Source organism: Myripristis murdjan, chromosome 20, assembly GCF_902150065.1.
Source record: "Myripristis murdjan chromosome 20, fMyrMur1.1, whole genome shotgun sequence".
Taxonomy (NCBI): domain Eukaryota; kingdom Metazoa; phylum Chordata; class Actinopteri; order Holocentriformes; family Holocentridae; genus Myripristis; species Myripristis murdjan.
This window is the reverse complement of record NC_043999.1, coordinates 6,897,454-6,916,975: the sequence shown is the minus strand read 5'-3', so window position 1 is coordinate 6,916,975 and position 19,522 is coordinate 6,897,454. Positions and strand designations below refer to the sequence as shown.

The 19,522-nt window shown below is 41.0% G+C and overlaps 1 protein-coding gene across 2 annotated transcripts in view; it reads left to right on the top strand.

Moving 5' to 3' along the window:
- LOC115378950 (cadherin-18-like) overlaps positions 1-19,522 on the top strand; it is a 104,600-nt gene that overhangs the window by 48,327 nt on the left and 36,751 nt on the right. For both annotated transcript variants that reach the window (XM_030079536.1, XM_030079535.1), the window contains 4 exons: positions 7,762-7,929; positions 9,080-9,267; positions 10,468-10,721; positions 15,719-15,855. In XM_030079536.1, coding sequence (XP_029935396.1) covers positions 7,762-7,929; positions 9,080-9,267; positions 10,468-10,721; positions 15,719-15,855 — 747 coding nt within the window. The remainder of the gene's footprint in view (positions 1-7,761; positions 7,930-9,079; positions 9,268-10,467; positions 10,722-15,718; positions 15,856-19,522) is intronic.

The following is a 19,522-nucleotide window of genomic DNA, read 5'->3' as shown; positions in this document are numbered from 1 at the left end:
TTTCAGGTAGCTAAACTTCCAAAGAAAACACCTCTGCCCTTTTCAGTATTGCAAAGGAATTTCGTTTTGGGCCTGAATGTCACGCAGTCAATATGAGATTGCAATTTAGCCACACCGAATCAGTTGTTATGAGTTTCCACACATAGCTGATGTTTTTTTGCTGACCTCAGGTCCAAATTCCAGTTGAGTACACACACACAAACCATATATATACAGTGGTGTAGCTTCTTATCAGTTTGCTTCGATGACAAATGAATGACAGTAGATCATCTGAGGGGACAGGCAATTTATCTCCAGATACAAACAGTGAAATTCCCAAAAGCGAGAGACATTTCTTGCTTTTTTAGTGTGTGCCGATTGTCCCTAAAAGCTGCTGCAGTGAATGATTACTCGGGAGCGATGCGCCTTCACAAGTATAGGAGTAATAAGAGACTCAAAAGGTCAGATCGTCCGTCTTGGTGTTATTTTAATGGAAAGTGTGGCTGTCTGCCAAGGTCTCCGTTTCTCAAGGACCCCAGGTTAAGTAATGCTAAGACTCCAGTTAATATCCAACGAGTTCCAATAGAGTTTGCAGGGCTCACACCATTATAGGAAAGTGGCTGCAAGCACTGTGATTATGTTTTGTGACCAAGAAAAGCGGCGCAACCATGCTGAGACCTGGCATTTAAAGACAGCTTGAAGAAAGAAAAAAATGGACCTGTGCTGATTCAGTGTGTGTTCTACACTTAATTGATTTTCTTGGGAAAAAAAACGATTTGTCTCTTTGATTTTTGGTGTTTGGAGACTTCAACATTCATTCAGTCTTCGTTTTAGGACTGTGATATCATTTTTGAGGATTGTGATGATTTAGCAAACTGATGCACATGGATGGGAGATGAGCCATGATTATGATTTTGAGCTGTAGGGTTGCCCTTGGTTGCCAAACACCTTTCCCTGCTGAAGTATCCTTGAGCAAGAAATTCAATCTTTCCCAGTTCCAGCACTGCTGACCCTCTGCTCTGACCTGCAAGTGAATGGGGCAAGCAAAAAGTGATTTTCCCAATTTCCCTACGGGTGTCATGAAATGACATCTAGCCTGATTGCATAGGTTTGGATAAGCCTCAGTGTGCTGCCATATATTTTTCTTCCCTTTTTTTTCCACTTGAATGTCTTAAATTGAATAAAATGCTCAATGAGGGAGCATCAGCTGCTCCTCAGTGTGCTTCGACCAGTGTGGGTTTTTTAGTTTTCCCCATTTTCATGCCAGAAAATCACAAGTATTCAGTGTTTACTGACAGAATTTTATTCTTGACATGGCGGAAAAGCCTCTGAAACACAGTTTAGACCATTACGACACACTGCAGCTCTCCTTTGAAACCCAGACTAATAAAATTATTTAAGGGTTAGCAGCTCTTTAAGGCAGAGTGACCCAACCCATCTCTTTAATGGTAGGGGAAAACGCCGGGGTAGATTATTACATCTAAAATCAAGAATTAATTCTGCCTCCCCACAAAAACCACTGAACAATTACATGAATGCATCAAATCTGCAGAGAAAACAGCATTTCGCTGGAGTGTTTTTGTTTAGCCGTGGTCAGGAAGGAGCCTTCATCGTTTTTTTTGTGTTTACCCTGAGATGAAGTTGGTTGGGGATTCATAACCTGGCAGTCGTAGCACATTTCTTTGCTTTGATATCCCTTGGAATAAATCCCTGCAACACACTAGTGTCTGTCTAGTTAGCTGCCCCACTTAACGGTTGTTCATTCACGAGTGGAACTAATAGGCACAGAACAACACCATGCAGTCTGTAGATACTCGCAGAGGAGTCGGCGTATAAAAACAGACAGAACCACCGCGGTGTGATTCAGAACACTCAAAGAGCGTCTCAATCCAGCGCCGCTGTATCTCAAAACAGGCAGCAAGCAGCATTTCAGTGCAGCTCGTGAATACCAGAGACATAAGCATAGGTACCACGGCACTGTGCATTTCAAGATACTGTAACAGCCTGCTGATACTGTGATTTACTGAAAATATCAGGCACTAGAGGAATACAAACAGTAGGAATAACTAAACTGTAAAAACAATGTCCACCTTAACAAATTATTTAGATAGATAGATAGATAGATAGGTAGATAGATAGATAGATAGATAGATAGATAGATAGATAGATACTTTATTCATCCAAAAGGAAATTCACATTTTCCAGCAGTATCCACAGATTAAAAAAATTACATCAGAGGACTAAGTACACAATGTGTAAAAGATAGGTAGATAGATAGGTATACTTTATTGATCCCAGACTGGGAAATTCACATGTTACAGCAGCATCATCAATTAAAAAAAAAATAAAATTAAATTAAATTAAATTAAATTAAATTAAAAGTATATACAATAGAGACTAAATATGCGAAATATATACGCTAAAGACAATAAGGGCTAAGTATATACAATAAAGTAGCCTGAGAATATGAGATGTTTAAGTGTTGAAATGTAAGAAATGTAAGATATACTGATGAAAATAATAAATATGAAAAATGAAAAATACAGATAGTCGATGGTATGGCACAGGGTAAAAAAACAGTGTGCATAGATGGATACAATGTGCATATTTAAAAAGAAATTGACATCAGAAGAAAGTGACACTTGGCAGTGGCCTGCAATAAGTGTTGCTTAATAAATGAGTGGTTAAGTCTCATATTGAGTGTTTAAAATCTTGTTTTCCTCAAAACAAGTGAAAAAAAAAAAAAAAATCAACCAAGCTGCTTTATTATATCTTGTTTCAACAGATTTACTGTATATTTGTTCCCAGGAAAATTCCTCAAACAAGAGAAACATTGCATCGGAAACAGGTGTGATTATCTCATCCCATTGGCAGATTTTTTTTTTTTTTGCCACTCTTTGGAGAAAAACAGGATTTTAAGTCTCAATGTGAGACTAAATGACTTGTCGAGATGATCCTCCGCAGTGCAGGTTAGAGTTTATTTCGCACGGCGGTTGACACAGCTGTGAAAATGAAACGAAATGAAATCTGCGGCTCGTTCATTCATCGGAAATTTCATCCCCCTCGACGTGCTTTACCTGGGCAGCGTGACATAAGAGCGATTGTTGAAGGTTACGTCTTTGTCGTCTGCCCTGGATAGCCGCGCGTATTGCCTTGTGTCTCGTGCTATTTTTAAAAGTTCATTTCCCTGGTCCCCCGCGTTGATGCTGACTCGTGGCTCTCCAGCTGGATCAGTCGAGGTTCACAGGCAGTCTAAGGGACTTCAACCGCAGCCCTGTGTGACAGATGATGTGTAACCTAAGATCCCCTGGATGTTAATACTGTTGGCTGCCTCGTTCCTTGACCCACTTTTAATGATTATTCCGCCTGAGGCAAGTGGATTAGTTTCTGCCTATAGAGTCCTGAAGAAAGAGGGAGGAAAATAGTCTATTGTAGAACAGTCAGACATCACTGCCTCTTTTGTTAAAACAGGAACTTATGAAGCTTAAAATATCCAATATGCTGCTTTTGTAAATTAATTTCGAATCAAGTTCGGTGATATGCGTGCTTTTGATATGCGAACATTGGAAACCGAGTACTACCAAAGCATTTCCTCCTAACTCCTTCAGTCGAGTTGGTCAAAAGCTGCTCGAAAATGAATTGAATGGATGGACATTTTATGAAAGTTCAAATGTTAACAATGTCTTCAGAAAGCATTTGATTGTACATGCAGGTAAATAGAAGATCATCTAACTCCTCAGTATATTAATATGAAAAAAAAAAAACTGTCTAAGGAGGATGCTGTTGGCCTTGGCAAAGACTTCACAAACTCAGAGTTACAGCGAATCATAAAAAAACATTTTGTAGGTGCAGATCAGAGATGGAAATTGGCTTTTTCATCCACCAGCCACAGTAGCTCGTAAATTAAAATTTCTACCAGCTACTCATTTTTTCCCTTTTTTTTCTTTCACCAGCTTACTTTAATGGACATTGTGTTACTGATGCATTTTTTGATTATATACTTACTACAACAAACAACTAATACCCATTAATTTTCAAATAAAAACCTATGACTTCAAATTAATTAATGGATATGCAAATTCTGCTCCTACCTGACCCATGACGCACTGTGAAGAATTAGTCTAAGAACAAGTAGACCTAAACACAACAGAATGAGATAAACAGACGATATTTATTGAATATAATATTTTCTATAGAATATTAAGATACCACTTGATGGTTCATCCATATTGCCCAGTATAGCAAGCTAATCAGCATTTTCAATTCAGTATTTAATCAGTAGTCAGTACCAATCCGCTGCTTTCCATCTTGCATCAGTCCAGAGTTGCAACTTAACCTCCACTGATAACTAGATAATCACTGCCTTGTTTTAAAATTATGTTTTCCTCTGAGGAGTGCCAGCATGGCCGTATTTTGTCTGGATGGGTTCCCACAGAGGTTGCTGCCGGAAAATATGAATTTCATTTTGCGTCCACATGCAATGCGGCCATCTTGTCCGAACTGCAGTTTCAGCCGTAAGAACTAGTTGGATTTCACTCTCACTTTTGCAAGCCACAAAATCATTGAACACAGCCATGGAAGTAGCTGGAAAGTTAACCAGACACAGACAGACCACAGACAGCCATGCTCAGCTCACGTTGGGCCAGCAGGACAGACAGACGAGAGAGAGAGAGAGAGAGAGAGAGAGAGAGATGCAGTGCAAGCTCGCACTTCAACTTAACGTTAGTGTGATTTGCTGACATCAACCCTGTGAAGAGACAACACAAGTTTACCTGACCGCATCATTTGGTTACATAAAGCTTGCATAAACTTAACTAATGCATTTTTTAAACGGTAGAAAAAGTAAACGAGTAAACAGAATAGGCGTAAATAAGCCTAATTCAAAGTCCCTTTCACGTTTTTTTTTTCTTTGCAGCGGTGGTATAGTGTATTTTCAGTAGCAGCGACACTACGGATCGACATTAGAAATAGCACCGGAGGCAGGGTGTCTGTGTGTTTCTCTAGCTCTGTATGAGACCGCATATCTCTGTTTGTCACTTTGATCGTAAAGATGGGTCTCAGAAAACAAATAAATGTAAAACGTCTGCTCCGCTCAAACTTCGAGGGGTCCTGTGATAGATGACTCGACGTCAGATTTCACGAGGCGGCCCTAATGTGATTCAGTTAGACAATTTACTCAGACAAGTGAAACATATTTAACAGGCTTCAGTGATGCGTTCGCGGTGCCTCTCTGCATTCTGTAATCGTATCAAGGATGACTGTGATTTCCAGTAACGCACGCAGGGAGAAAAACAGCAGCAAAGTCTGTTCCCCCCCCTTCTTATGATCAACGCCTCTCCATCTCCTCCCTGATCTCACCGCTCCTGGCCGACTGTTGTTCATTGTTGCAGGGTTCACAAGTTCACTCGAGCAGTTTAATGGTTGCCAGAGGGTCTTGGCTCTGGGTAAGCACGCAATTTACAATGAACAGTGATGTAACAGGTAGCACAAATTAAATCAGGCTCCGTGTGGTTATGTGAGTTTCAGGAGCTACGGTGGCATATTAACCATTTAGCACAAAATCCAGTCCTGCACACTAAAACAGACAGGTGTAAACACCACACACACACACACACACACACACATTAAAGCTGCGTATGTGAGAGACATGGACCCATGGTTGCCAATAAATAATACAATGCAGCAACACAGGAAGCAAACACCGCAGTGTGAGTGTGTTTTTCAGTTTGCCACCGTGTTGCAGTTTCCTGCTTTTTCTCCATGGTGCGCATGGCTGCAGCCATATATCACAGGGCTAGCACAGAGAAAGTTCATGGCTGTGTTTTCTGTGTTATTGTAGTAATAAATGTGATTGAATGGGTACCTTAGAAAGTTGCATTCTGCCCTGCACCAAGGTTGCATAGTCATTTTGAAACATAATGAAAAGTGTTGAGAGGCTAACCTTGACAATGAGAGCCTGGGAGAGTCAAAAATGAAAAAGGTTTTGGAGGGTGCATGGTTGCATGTTAGCCTTTTAAAGGGAAATGTGTGAGTGCACCTCATGCGTGTTATTGTCAGGAAAGACACAGACAGTGGCACCATTTGCATGCACACAACAATGCGACTATTCCTAGTACTGTGAGTAACACAGTTGCATGATGCAGCTATCTACATGATTGCATAAAATGTCAACACCCGACGATAATCCTGTTTACTGACTGAAGCACTCATTTTAATTGTTTTTTTCTGCAAAAAAAAAAAAAAAAAAAAAAATCAAACACTAAGTTGCTTCCTGTCCTGCCACTGTCAAATTTTACCCAAATTATTACAGCTGTGATTCCTCACTAACCCGTCACGTTGTTCATTGTAGCCACAGGCCTCTCACTGTTGCAATTATAAAATGCCATGCTTCGGGTGCTAATTTCGGGAATCCCGTTACAAAGAAAGGGACAAAACCAGAACTGGTGGATGAGGTTACAGCATGAGCACTGGTGGCGGTCCTGAGGGAGTTCATTGATGTAGAATGAAGACATAATTTTATAATGAAGCTGCATTACATCCGCCGCTCCGTTATTATCTGCCGCATCCAGAGCATCCATATTGTCACCGACAACTTGTGCCTCAGATAATGAGAGGCAGTCGGACGGTCTAAACTTGTATGTTGTGGACAAGTAGTTTAATGCTCACAAATGAACATAAAAAGACGTTTATGTGTGTGTTTGGCCAGACCGTTGGTGCTGGTGCTGATTTAACCCCTTGTAGACTATTGTCGCGAATTCGCCTCAAACCACTTCCAGTCTTAATGCAGTCGAGGTGGTGTATGTATCCCACTAATGCTGTTGATGCATATTCCACACATACCAAGAATTGTATTGGAAGCACTTTACCACCAATAATTTAGCATCTGCTTGAAGGCAAAAATACAAAACAATTTATTTTTGTAGATAATTGTAAATAAATTCAGGCAGTAAGGGGTTAAGACCAGAAGTGAGACAGCCCAAGACACAAAATTTACTAATTTGCTAAAGTCCTGACTCTATTCACTCTAATGGAAGAAGACACAGCTGAGCACAGATTATGACTGATCCCGTTCTCGTGTCCCTGTACTTCAGTCACCGAAGTAAAATTAGGATCACAAGCCACAGACATCCCTAACATTTTCAAACACTAAACCGGTATTTTTCCGAAGAACAAACACGGAGAAAAGTGAGTTTGCTGGAGACTTGCTCAGTTCCAGCTCACCGCTCTCCTGTGGCTTCCTGCTGCAGAGAAGCTGCTAAGCCGACCGCGCCCGCCGAGCAGACAGGAAGTGCACCATTATCCCACCGTTGGCACAGACTGCACTGCTTCATTTTCATTTGTTAAGACTTGATCAAAGCTCCCGCAAATGGGTGAGGTGTGCACTTTGAAGACGGGGCCACCACATTCCTCAAATTACGGGTTGCAGGGGGAACGCAAATGCCCGCCCTGCATCAGCACGGCTGAGGGGATGTTATCAAGCGAACGGGAAGGTCCTCTTTCATCCTGCATGCAGTTGTGGCTCGCTAATGTTGATAAGAATTGCAGAAATACCATCAGCGTGGCGTTCACACCTTAATCACTTTATAATTGCATTTTTGATGTGAACGTATGACTGTTTTCTTATCCTTCACCTTTTTTAAATTATTTTCACCTTCTTTCATTTTTTTTTTTAAACTTACCCATTTTCTTTTTTTTTTCATGCATCTCAGGGTGCCATTACAGAGCTAATTAATTGTAGCTCACATGGTTTGTTTGTTTTTTTTTTTCCCTCCGACCCTGCAGGAATCATCAGGACCGCCTTAGCCAACATGGACCGGGAAGCCAGAGAACACTATGCTGTGGTGATCCAAGCCAAAGACATGGCAGGCCAGGTCGGAGGCCTCTCTGGCTCCACCACCATCAACATCACGCTGACCGACGTCAATGACAACCCGCCCAAGTTTCCCCAAAGTATGTAGCCTGCACGTTCAGATGACAGTCATGCAACCGACCTCTTTTAGGCCAATAGAGGGTTTGATTGTCTGTGCACCAGGTCTGCTGCCATCATGGAAGACCCATCACAAAACTAGAGAAACGTGAAAATATTCTGCTGTGGTTGCATGCCAATTACTAGGTCAATCTGACAGTTCTCTATGAGACAAGTTGTATCCCGTAATGCATTAATTTAGGAGAAGTATTAGCATTTTGTTGACTAAGGAGTTAAGCAACCCACTATCCTTTGAAATTTACATAATTTGATTTCATTTTGTTATCAGTTGTTTTGTAAGCGGATGCATTATCTTTAAAATAGTGGGTACTGTATCTCACTGCGGAAAGAAACCCTTGATTGCTCACAAAATGAAGCAGGTTATCTTTTGGAGTCTATTTTCTGTGCAGCTCCTTGGAGGCAAAGCAAGACCGTCACCATTTCAGGATATAGCCCTCAGTTTCACTTTTGTGCTGTTTAATTTCTCACTAATTAATTTTTGTCTTAGACATTTTTTTATGCATACAGCATTTAACCAAATATCAATGTGGGATTTTATAAGAACTAATCAACTATTGTGAAGGCTTCTCATCTTAAAAAGTCATAATGCACTCTTTACTATTATGTATTCTGTTGTATTATCTTGCAACTGAGCAGTCTAATATTGCAGTAAAAACGTCCATAATTAGCAAATTAGATGAGCATCAATCAAAACTCTGTTTTGCAGCTCGATTTTCTCTATTTTAATAGTACATTTAAATAATGATGAAGTTATGATTCTTTGTCTTTGAAACTACCTCATCAAGTGCAATCCCTCTTGGCTCTGAGTTATTCATTTGTGCTGCAGTGAAAACTATTACAAAACCATCAACACTCTCTGAATAATTATCTGCCCCAGAGTTTGATCTGCTCCATTCCAGTGCTATCAGACCCAGTTTAGCATTTAATGTCAATTGAAGCACTGCGGAATATTTTTAATGACATTCCCTCAGGAACAAATGGCAACAGAGTCAGAAAATGCTTAGCTAAGCTCCTCCAGTCGAACACTGGGGCAAAGATGTGGAGCAGATCAGCTTTCCTCTAAAATCAGTTTTTGCTGTCTCTGAACGGGTACACATCAATGTCCATCCACAGAAAATTACCAGCTGTACGTCCCCGAATCGGCCCAAGTCGGGAAACCGGTGGGGAAGATCAAAGCCAATGATGAAGACGCCGGCATCAATGCAGAGATCAAATACAGCATCATCAACTCGGAGGGGGCCAACATGTTCTCCATCACCACGGACCGGGACACCAGAGAAGGAATCATCAGCCTCAAAAAGGTGAGCGCACGATGTCCTTAGAGCAGAAATATGATGTAATATATTGTGTATTGATTTTTTGCGCTTTTGCCTCTTCTCGTTTGAAATAAAGACATTAAGCTTTACATGCATTCTCTGTGCAAGGGTGGCTGCAGTAAGACTTGTGTAGCTCTCTTTCCATTCAAACTATTTAAGTAATTTCTCCCAAAACAACTCCTAACACCCGGAGTTCACAAAGTTTATGACACTTCTGAGCACTTGGCACGCTGTTTGTAGAAATATGATCTCTCCAAGATTCCTTGGGGCAATTTTCTGAAATTTCATGAAAAAGCAGGTGTGTAATATCAATGCAGTTCATTGCATCAGTCATTTGCTGTTTGGAGGCTGGGTGCCGATTGATGAACATCGCTCATTGTCTATCGCTGATTCCTGTGCTGCTCTGCGTTGATGTTAGTAGGAATAGAAATAGAAATAGAGCTCAGTAACGTGACAGTGATTTTCAGTTTTGCTGTCATTTAGTTTCTGTTGTCTGTTTCAGTTATGTGTTTGCGTCTCAACCCGTTTCAGTTTTGTTTGCTTTTTTTTTGTTTTTGTTTTTGTTTTTTGTCCTGATGTAAGATGATTCTTATGTGCTATTGCTGAACTAAACCAAAGCTTGCATAAAGCTTGCTCTGAGAAAAGCACTGATGTCGGATTTCTGTGCAAGGCACGTGGCCAAAAATGGATAGCTCTCAGATGAGAACTGCTATTCTAAGACGCTTTACAAACAGGTTGATGTGGTTGCTTAAATCTATTTTTGCTCCGTTTCATTTTGCTTTGTCGCATTCAAATCACTTTCGTGCAATTTAGTGCGCTCATTTGCACAATTACTCTGATGAAATAAGACATAAGGCGATGATAAAATACTAAGCAAAGAAGAAAATACAAATTTGCAAAGGTGAGATAAAAATGAAAGTCCAACCCCAAAAGAAATGAAGGAATGAAGGAAAAGTTTAAGTGTGTAACTAAAATGAAAATGTAAAGGTTGATCCTGGAGGTACAGAATCTGTGGGCATGCAGCAAACAGGCAAATGACCCGCTGCCGAACATCTTTTTTGTCACTCTATTGCTAGGATCAACATTTCACAGTCCAAGTAAAGTGTTACCCAAACTAAATGTCAGTGACTAAATGTTTTACCGCAAAAACTAATCATGTCCCTGTGGTGCCTTTTTTCCCAACAGCCGCTGAACTATGAGAGAAAGAAGACCTACACTCTCCACATAGAGGGAATGAATACTCACATCGATCCTCGTTTTTCCTATCTTGGCTCTTTCAAAGACACTGCCACACTTAAAATCACAGTGGGGGACGTGGACGAACCGCCTGTTTTCTCTATGGATTATTATATCATGGATGTTTATGAGAACGCACACATTGGCACCGAGGTGGGCGCTGTAACGGCCCGGGACCCCGACAGCAGGAACAGCCCTGTAAGGTAAGAGGTTGATTGGAGTTTGGTTAGACGCTACAAACTCGTCTCGGAGGCATGAATAATATTGTTGGTTAGTCTAGCTTACAAGTTGTTGTTTTTTTTGTGTGTGTGTGTGTGTAATGTGAGTCTTTGGCTGAGCAGAGATTTCCATTATTTAACCATACACTCAATTTAAGTGAGAACATTTGGACTCATAGACAAAAAAAAAGACAGAATAAGCACATCATTTTTCAGTGAGACAGGCCAATAATGAGACCCATGTACACTGAATCAAATTCTGTTGCTTATTCCACAGTTTTTGTCTAAAAGTCCAGACATAAATGGACCTTCGGCAAATTTTGCAGAGTTCCTCACAAATGTGTAAAAGACACTGACAACAGAACTACTTTATTTATTGCATCAGTCTTAAAAAAGTTGAATGATTCATCAATTCAGACTAAAGTCAGAGCAGTTAGATCTATGTATTTCTTTTAGCGGACGTGAAGTTGAATCGGTAGAATTTATAATCGATGCATAGCTGTGCCCTGAAAACCTGTGGTTCTTTGGCTTTCCCAACCAATGAGATCACCGCAAAATGTTGATGTGGTTTCTCTGCCCCGTATCAATGTAATTTGTTAGCTCCTTGCATTCTCAAGGTTATGGGTTTTGCTTCCACCGGGTATCCCATCCTAAACATCTCTACATTCACCAGTGAGAAGGGAGCTTTGGATAAATGCATTTGCCTTATGCCATATCCTGCACCTTCAGGAAGGCACCGGCATGTGATGCAGCACATTTTGTGACTTGCAGCAATCGTACCGTGACGAATCACAAAATATTATAGCCTTAGAAATAAAGTGAAGATGGAAATGAGATGACTAAAATAAGATGTTGGAAATAAGAGGGAAAAAATCATCAACAGGAGAACACAAAGAAAATGTTTTTTCACATGTTCATTTTGTATGAGAACCGACTAGGTAACCTCAGGCAATACAACTGCTTATCACATTTGTATGCTTGCTAAACACATGCTGTGTACTGTTGGAAACCCCTTGATAATAGCCTTAGGCAGTGGACTAATCCTAGTTTTTGCTCTGCACAGGTAACTTATTTCATGACATTACGCCAAAGCCACTCCGCGCTGCTCGTATTAATTTCAAATTCCCTTCATACCATACCCCGAAATGATGGAATGGCTATGATCTTGCAAACTCCTCATGAGATGAAACCTTTCTCATACATCAATAAGTTGCAATCTTCTAATGCTATTACATGTTGTGGGATGATAGTTTAGAGCCCCGCCATTTGCTGAGGGGCCCGGGGATTTGCGGCAGTAAGCACAGACTCTTATTATGGACATCTGTCTGTCCTCCATGCTTTGAAGAGGCAAGTGCTACCTGCAGTCCTTCCTGATGATGATGATTTGGTGGGGGAGGGAGATAAAAGCGGGGGGTCTGCATCTCTGATTCATCTCAGAATCATAAGACTTTGTGAAAGATTTGTGGTAAACAAGAAGGTAATCTACATATGAAAGGGTCTCCATGTGGGATACCCCCGCCTCGTCCATTCCAACACGAGTCCCAGCGTTCGCCGCATAAAGGAGGAGACAGCGGGAACGCTTTCGATGACATCCATTTGAACCCAGGAAAAAAGCTCAACAATGCACACGCGGCTGCTTCCTGCGTTGGCACCAGAATACGGCAGAGATCACTATTTGGCTCTCTTTGATCATGGCCGTGTCAGTTGTTTTCCCCGCTCATCCCATGAAATAAAGATAGTTTTTGAAGTGGCCTTTCAAATGTCAGTCTGAAATTGACACGGACAAATAACCAAAACAAATAAAGTCCTGGTGCCTCACTCCCAGTGTGCTCACGTCAAGACACATCCAAGGCAACGCTCACCATCTGTTTACTATCATGCATATCGTGCATGGGAATCAGTCCTGTTTTTGTATCTCATCTCTCATGAAATTACATTTTTTTTTATTTTGTTGGGGTGTAAGAAGTAGTAAAGTACAACACATACACAACCAATGCCATTAAATTTTAATCGGCAATAAAAATTCAGGACAAAATTTACAAAACATAGCACTTGATACACTGCAGTTGTGGCATGTTTGCATCTTATTGTAAAAAAAACTATTTATTTTAATAGTAGATTTATAATTATATCATATTTTTTTATTGGGGTGTAAAAAGCAGTAACATACAATGTATACTAAGCAATGGCAGTAATTTTTAATGGATGGCATGGGTCACTTCAGGGATATTTAACAAATAGCACTTGATACTTTGCAATTCCAGCATATTTGCATGTTTGTTTTTTTGTGAAAAATGACTTTTTTAAATTGGAGATATCTTATTTAAAGGATAGTTGCACCCTCAGCTACTCACATTTGTGTTGTTCAGTGCATTCATAAGGTATTTTGTGATAGTGTTTCTTTTCTTTTTGGATCCACTTTCCCTCATCCTGTCTTATCCATTTCAGTTATTGATTTACCCTTCCCAGGATGACTTTCAGTAACCTCTAGAAAGAACATTTTCTGTGCTATATACACATGTACTGTAGGTCTAGAGTGACAGAGACAGTCTTTTCTCTTTGATTTGGACTGGTTGACACCAAGACCTGGGTTTACCATTGATGTTTCACAAGAGACTTGCTATCTAATTCCACTGAAACTGCAGTAGAAACATCTCAACATGACCTCACATCACTTACATTTGGCCAAAATATCTGTAGGAATCCCAAAAAATACACCACCAAACAACCAAAATGGGCCAAGAGATGCATGCACTGTCAATTGCTGTTTAGTGTTGGTGTGTTAGACTGGATTTTTTCCCCACAAGCCAAAACAAAGTGACTGCTCAGGACCTGAGCGTAAACTCACTTTTGCAGCTGAAAAGCCATTACGTGCTTATGAGCATAAGCATTTAATAAATCATGACAGCATTTCTACTGAGGGTGTCTGTTACACTTGTAGGCAATCCACGGTAAAAAACAGTTCATTATGTCAAATGAATGCAATCCTGGCATTAATATCCCTATACCATTTCCATCTCTCATTTTGCATGTCAATTGAAAATTGTCGACTTATATTACTCAGGAGAGTGAATGCTGGATTAAAAGGTGTAAATAGGTCATTAAAAGATAAATTAGGGAATACACAGTCAGTGTTCATTTCATGCTTTGACTCATGAGAGGAACAGTTGAACCCATTTCTACTTCTTACTCCGCAGTCGCCTTTCGCATTTTCTTCCAGCTTAATAAATGTGCTCGACTAGAAAGCCATTACAACAGTGTAACAGTGCAGGATGAACATCACCTTATTTTTGTCTTCATAAAATATTCAAGTTAATTGCTCTTCACTTAGAAATATGTATTTTGAGAACATTTTGTCAAAGCACTAAGTACATTTAAAAGTAGTGGGGATGTTTGATTCCCTGTGTTTTGATGGCGAGACAGGACTTTAAAAATGAAGTCCATCACTTTTTGCCTCTTTTGCGTCTGCATCAGAGACATTCTGCATAATTTTACAGCATGATTTTATTAAACCAAGTCTCTTGTCAGTATCATAAGGGTATTTTTTGCTATTTTTCAGAGCTAATGCAAACCAGCTTTCCAGGTGCAGCATATAAAAACATGGCATTTGATGTAATGTCCATTGCTGGTGGTGAATTTTGTTATATATGGCCTCACTGGAATAGGTGAACTAAAGTCATGGGAGAAACTACACCTAGATGTGACTAAATCATATTTACCAATAATTCTTAGTGTTTGATTTAACCAGCCTGGAGAAGCAGATGGGCAGAGTTTTCTGTGGGACTGCTCAGATAGTATCTCTGATCACAGAAAAGCATACCAAATTGACTTTCAAGTACTTTGCTTTGTCTGAACCAGACCCATTTGGCACCTATGTGGGCTAAAACAAACTATAAAAAGTGTCTGCAAATAGCGTTTGACCCAAGTGTGCTTCACATCAGTACAGAGCCATCATAACTCTTGTGTTTCCCCCGTTTCGACCTTTGGAATTTACATTTTAGGCATTTTACTGGCGCTATTATTCAGAGCATCAGCACAGCAGGTAGGAACTCACTACCCATGCTACAGGATACTTCGAAAAGACTGTCGACGGACATACATTGCCTACATTTACATGTGCACATGAAACCAAATTACTGTGGGTAATTAGATTAGGGCAGGAAATTGGATAACACGTTTAGTTGTGTTACTGTGATTACTCAAAAATCCCCCAGCTCCCACCCCTGACGTTCCCCAGAGTGTTACCACCGCTGACCGGTGTCCTGTTGCCTACGCAAAGCCGCTGGAGACACTGGACAGCCAGGTTCATGTGGCAGCATCTTCCATGAGTTTTGGCCGAATGCTTCAGACAGCAGTGGGTGAGATAGCTCAATGGGTGAAAATAATAGTTTTCTACCTCTCTATAGCTGGACTAACAAGTGAGGCAGGCTGCAGCCGATGTGGTATTTTTTTTTTTTTTTGTCATTATATTTCCATCACAGGCCGTGGTGACATAAAATTGGTAAAAATCATTCTTCAACAGCCATGTAGAACAGATAGTGGAGTGTTTATTGTCCCTGGCATCATTTTTTTTTTTTTTTGTTTTGTTTATTGTGCCAGTTTCCTTACCCACTCTCTTTTCTTGGACTCTGTTATCAAGTTTCTCTAACAGAAATCCAGCTGTGTTAACCAGGTTTCTCTTCATCACAAAACCCGATAACTGAGATTGGGTTTTCCATTTTCATTTGTGAAATCAATTCGCCAACATAACCTGCTCACTAAAGTGCATATGAACACACGGATTGGCTCCTTAGGGAATCAGATCTGTGACTTTTCCAATCCAGTACTTGGGCCCGTTTGACCATGTCCTGCTGTCTGTTGATTATCCATTATTATATTGTTGTAATGTCTCTTTATCTTTCACTTTGGTTTTTGGAAAAAAGAAAAAAATAATAAAGTTTTTTTGTAGTGGGCACGTTTGCTCATGCATGTCCTCTACACAGGTACTTCATGGACAGCAAAGAGGAGGGAGTGCGGTACTTCAGCATCGAAGAGGACAGTGGCGTTGTCAGGACAACCCAGCCTCTGGACAGGGAAGACATGCCTTGGCACAACATCACTGTGATGGCCTCGGAGGTTGGTAGGTACCCAGACTGCCTTCCGTAAACCAAATGTTTACAAGTGGACTGGTGAATGTTTATTCAAATTTAATACAGCTGCTGTTTGTTTGTCTGTCTGTGTGTGTGTATGTGTGTGTGTTTGCAAGTGTGCAGGTGTATGCGAAGGCTGGTGTGTTCTGCTGAGGTTTTCTCAAGTGTCATCACATCACACGGTTTCCCTTACATATGTGGAAAGTCTAGAAAAGTAATAAACAAAAAGGAATTGATAACTTCTAGGTCTTCAGAAGTGTGCAAACGAGAACAAATACCACAGTTCACTCTCAAAGCAAATATGACAGCACATTTCATGTAGCGGTAGACCTACTTCCTTTGTTATATTTTTGTTGTGAAGAGGATCTTCAGATACATGTTGAGATGGCCTAATTTACAGTCGAGTCGTGATATTGCCAGCTCTTAGCATTGAACATGTGCAGCACTAATTCATGTCCTTACTTAGTCCAGCAACATTCCCCAGAACTTTTCCGGAGAAAAAGGCAAGATAAATTTTTAAGACATTAAAGTAAGAAGTCCATTTTTTGAATGCAATGAGTTAAACCTCAGATAATATATGGTTAGGGTCAATCTTTTTTTCTAGTCCAGCTCTTATGAAATGTGTTAGCCGTTCCTTTACCTTTGTGTGAAAATAATGATTTACTAATGGTTCCTGCACTCTCAGAGGTACTCTGAGATGTAGTGTAGCGGTGTAATATGCATTCAATGTGCATTTATTGCCAACGCAATTAGTGGATTTTACAACGTGATAGATAGACAGACACACACTGCATTGTACATAGCATAGCTATAATTTTCTCCACTATCATACTTAAAAGTTTTCATTAAAAGTTTTCATGATAGATTTTTTTCCATGTTTGACACCTAAAGAGACTGTAAGATTTAACATAACACAATAAACAGTTGACATGCTGTTATGTAAGCAACTAAAAAGAGGCATATGAAAATAAAAAAAAACAGTACTCATTGCAATGTCAGTTCCCTTTGTATTCCACCCAGGTTTTCCAAAGACTGAGAAAATTGCTCCTTCTTTATACAGTGATCTTACTAAGCTGCAAGTTCTATTTCACACAGACTTCGCCCTAGCCCGCCTCTGTTGATTACAGTGGTTTGCTCTGGCATTATGCGGATGTCTTTGAGGACAGGTGGTATGGAGTAGAGGCTGAACCGCCGTTCTCTATACTCAGACATGAGGTGAATGTATTTGAGAAAAACGAAAAATAGAGTCTGCACACTAGATAATGCTCCCCTGAACGTTTATTGGTAGATCACTGTATTTGAGACATGAAATGCATTTATACCAATGTGTCTGAACGGAGAATAGCCTGTTCTCAGCCAGTTTTGGCCATGTCCTCACAGATGAGTGGTGCCTCCGATCGGGTGGTTTGTCACCTGCCATTTTTGAATCGGGCCCCCATGTGCAGATTTATCCACACCAGGCTGTTCGGCAGCATGCCCATGCTCTGACGGAGTTTTAAGAAATGGCAGAGCCTCTGTGGTCTATCAGAATGGATGGGCAAAACTCTTACTTCCTGTTTCCCAAGAAAACTGGAGAACTGAGACCTGTAATGGATCTGCGTTTCATTCAGTGTGTGCCTTAGACAGAGACTATTCCAGATGCTTATGTTAAAAATGCTGTTGGAATTGGTCCAACCTCGCTACCAAAATAGCCCATGAAGACACTTACATTCATGTCTTGGTGGCTTCCAGGCACAGGAAATTCCTTCACTCCTCCTTTCAAGGGATAGCCTACAAAGACAACAGGCTGCTGTGTGGTTATTCCCCGGCTCTCTGCATCTTCACAAAGTGTGTCGATACAGCTCTCCAGCCGCTGCGCCAACAGGGGATCCGAGCCTTCTTTAAATTAAACCTGATTCACATGCACCAGTCCAGAGAGGGGGGCATGTTACAAAAAGGTCCCAGCACCTAATCGAGTTAGAATTGCCACCAATTGGAAGAGGAGCACATCCCAGCCAAACCAACAGGATGATATACTTGGGAGTGCAGCTCGACTGTCACACTCCAGGTCTGTCTGTCAGAATCCAGACAAACAAATTATAGTGACGGTGGTTCCACTGGGGCCGTGTTTAAACCTGAGATTCCACAAATGGCTCCTGGTTAGCATCCCCCAGTCAGTTAGGATTACCCTGGACTACTGAGGAGAGCCCCTGATACAGGTGAAAGGAACAGGACAGAATAAACTCTTATTTGCTGTTGTTCACGCATAGGGTTGTGGGAATGTGCCTCACAAGATCAGTAGATGGTGAGTGTCCTTCAGTGGACAGCCAACACATAAACCTATCGGAACTGACAACAGTCTTGTTAGTCCTTGGACACTTCGCCTCATTTATAAGTGGAAAGGACGTGTTGGTGAGGACAGATAACCGGACCTTACTGTCCCTCAAAAATAGGGACGGCGTAATACGACTGGCACCTCTTTTGAAGGTGGCAGAGAAACTGTTTCTGTGAGTCTCAGACAACCTTCACTCTATGGGGGCTCTGATTATTCCAGGCATAGAGAATATGGGAGCCAACCTCATGTCTATTGGCGGTACCCTGTCATACGAGTCAAGATTGCATGCGGACATTGTAGACAAGATTAGACTGTTCAGTAAAGTGGAGGTGTATCTTTTTGCCACAAAGTAGAACACATACTGTCAGCTGTGGTTCTCTGTGATGTCCCCGAGGACTGTCTTCCCCTGTCATGCTCAGTCATGCCCCACGGACAAGAGCGTTACTTTCCTCTCCCTCAGTCTATTTCCATAATACATAGAAATGAAGCAACTGTCAGCAGCGCCGCCGTGGACAGTTCCTCACTGTTGCTGGACACTAGTAAAGGTGAACAGAGCAGACGGGTTGATGCCTCATTTGGGCTAGCATTGGTAATCCTGCCAGCCACCAGCAGGAATTGCCTTTGGTTCTCAAAGACCAATCAAAAGAACTGTTTGAGCCAATTATTCAGACTCTTTCTTAAAACACTGTCAATCAAGACAGTGCTGCTGCTGGACTTGCCATCAACTAACAGTGATTTTTGGGTGCCAGCCTCATGAGTTGGGTGTTAGTGCTGTGTTTAGATAAAACCTGTCTATACCTAAGCACATCACTAATTATTTTAGCTGCAGGATGATGCAGCTGGACCTGTGTCATTCTTTTGTCCATACTGGGGATCGGTAGGAGATATCACTTTGGTTTTGCTGGGTATGGTGTGCTATGTGACTGACAAGCCCCTGTGCCTGTCAGACTCACTTACAGACTCACTTAGTCATTTTGTGAAGGCATTCACAAGATAATGCATTAACAGACAGTGGCTATACCGGTGCACTGTTCAGACTTTTGCAGGTTTAACAGCCTTAATCAGAGGAATAAATGTGGATAGGGAAAAAAATGCCATAGTGGACACCCTATCTGTTCATTATTATATCTGTTGGGCATGTCTGGATCTTTCTCTGGGTCTGTGCACACCTCTGAGACTCAGGTTATGGCTTGAGGAGAATTTATAGAGATGTCTTACAGTGTTTTAAGGGGGAAAAGACTAAACATTGAGTTGGTCATGCTGTTACACCCAGGCGATATGTACCGGTGGGATATAGCATGAGGTTCTTTCCCTTTCCTCTAGAAACGGATAAGAGGAGTAGT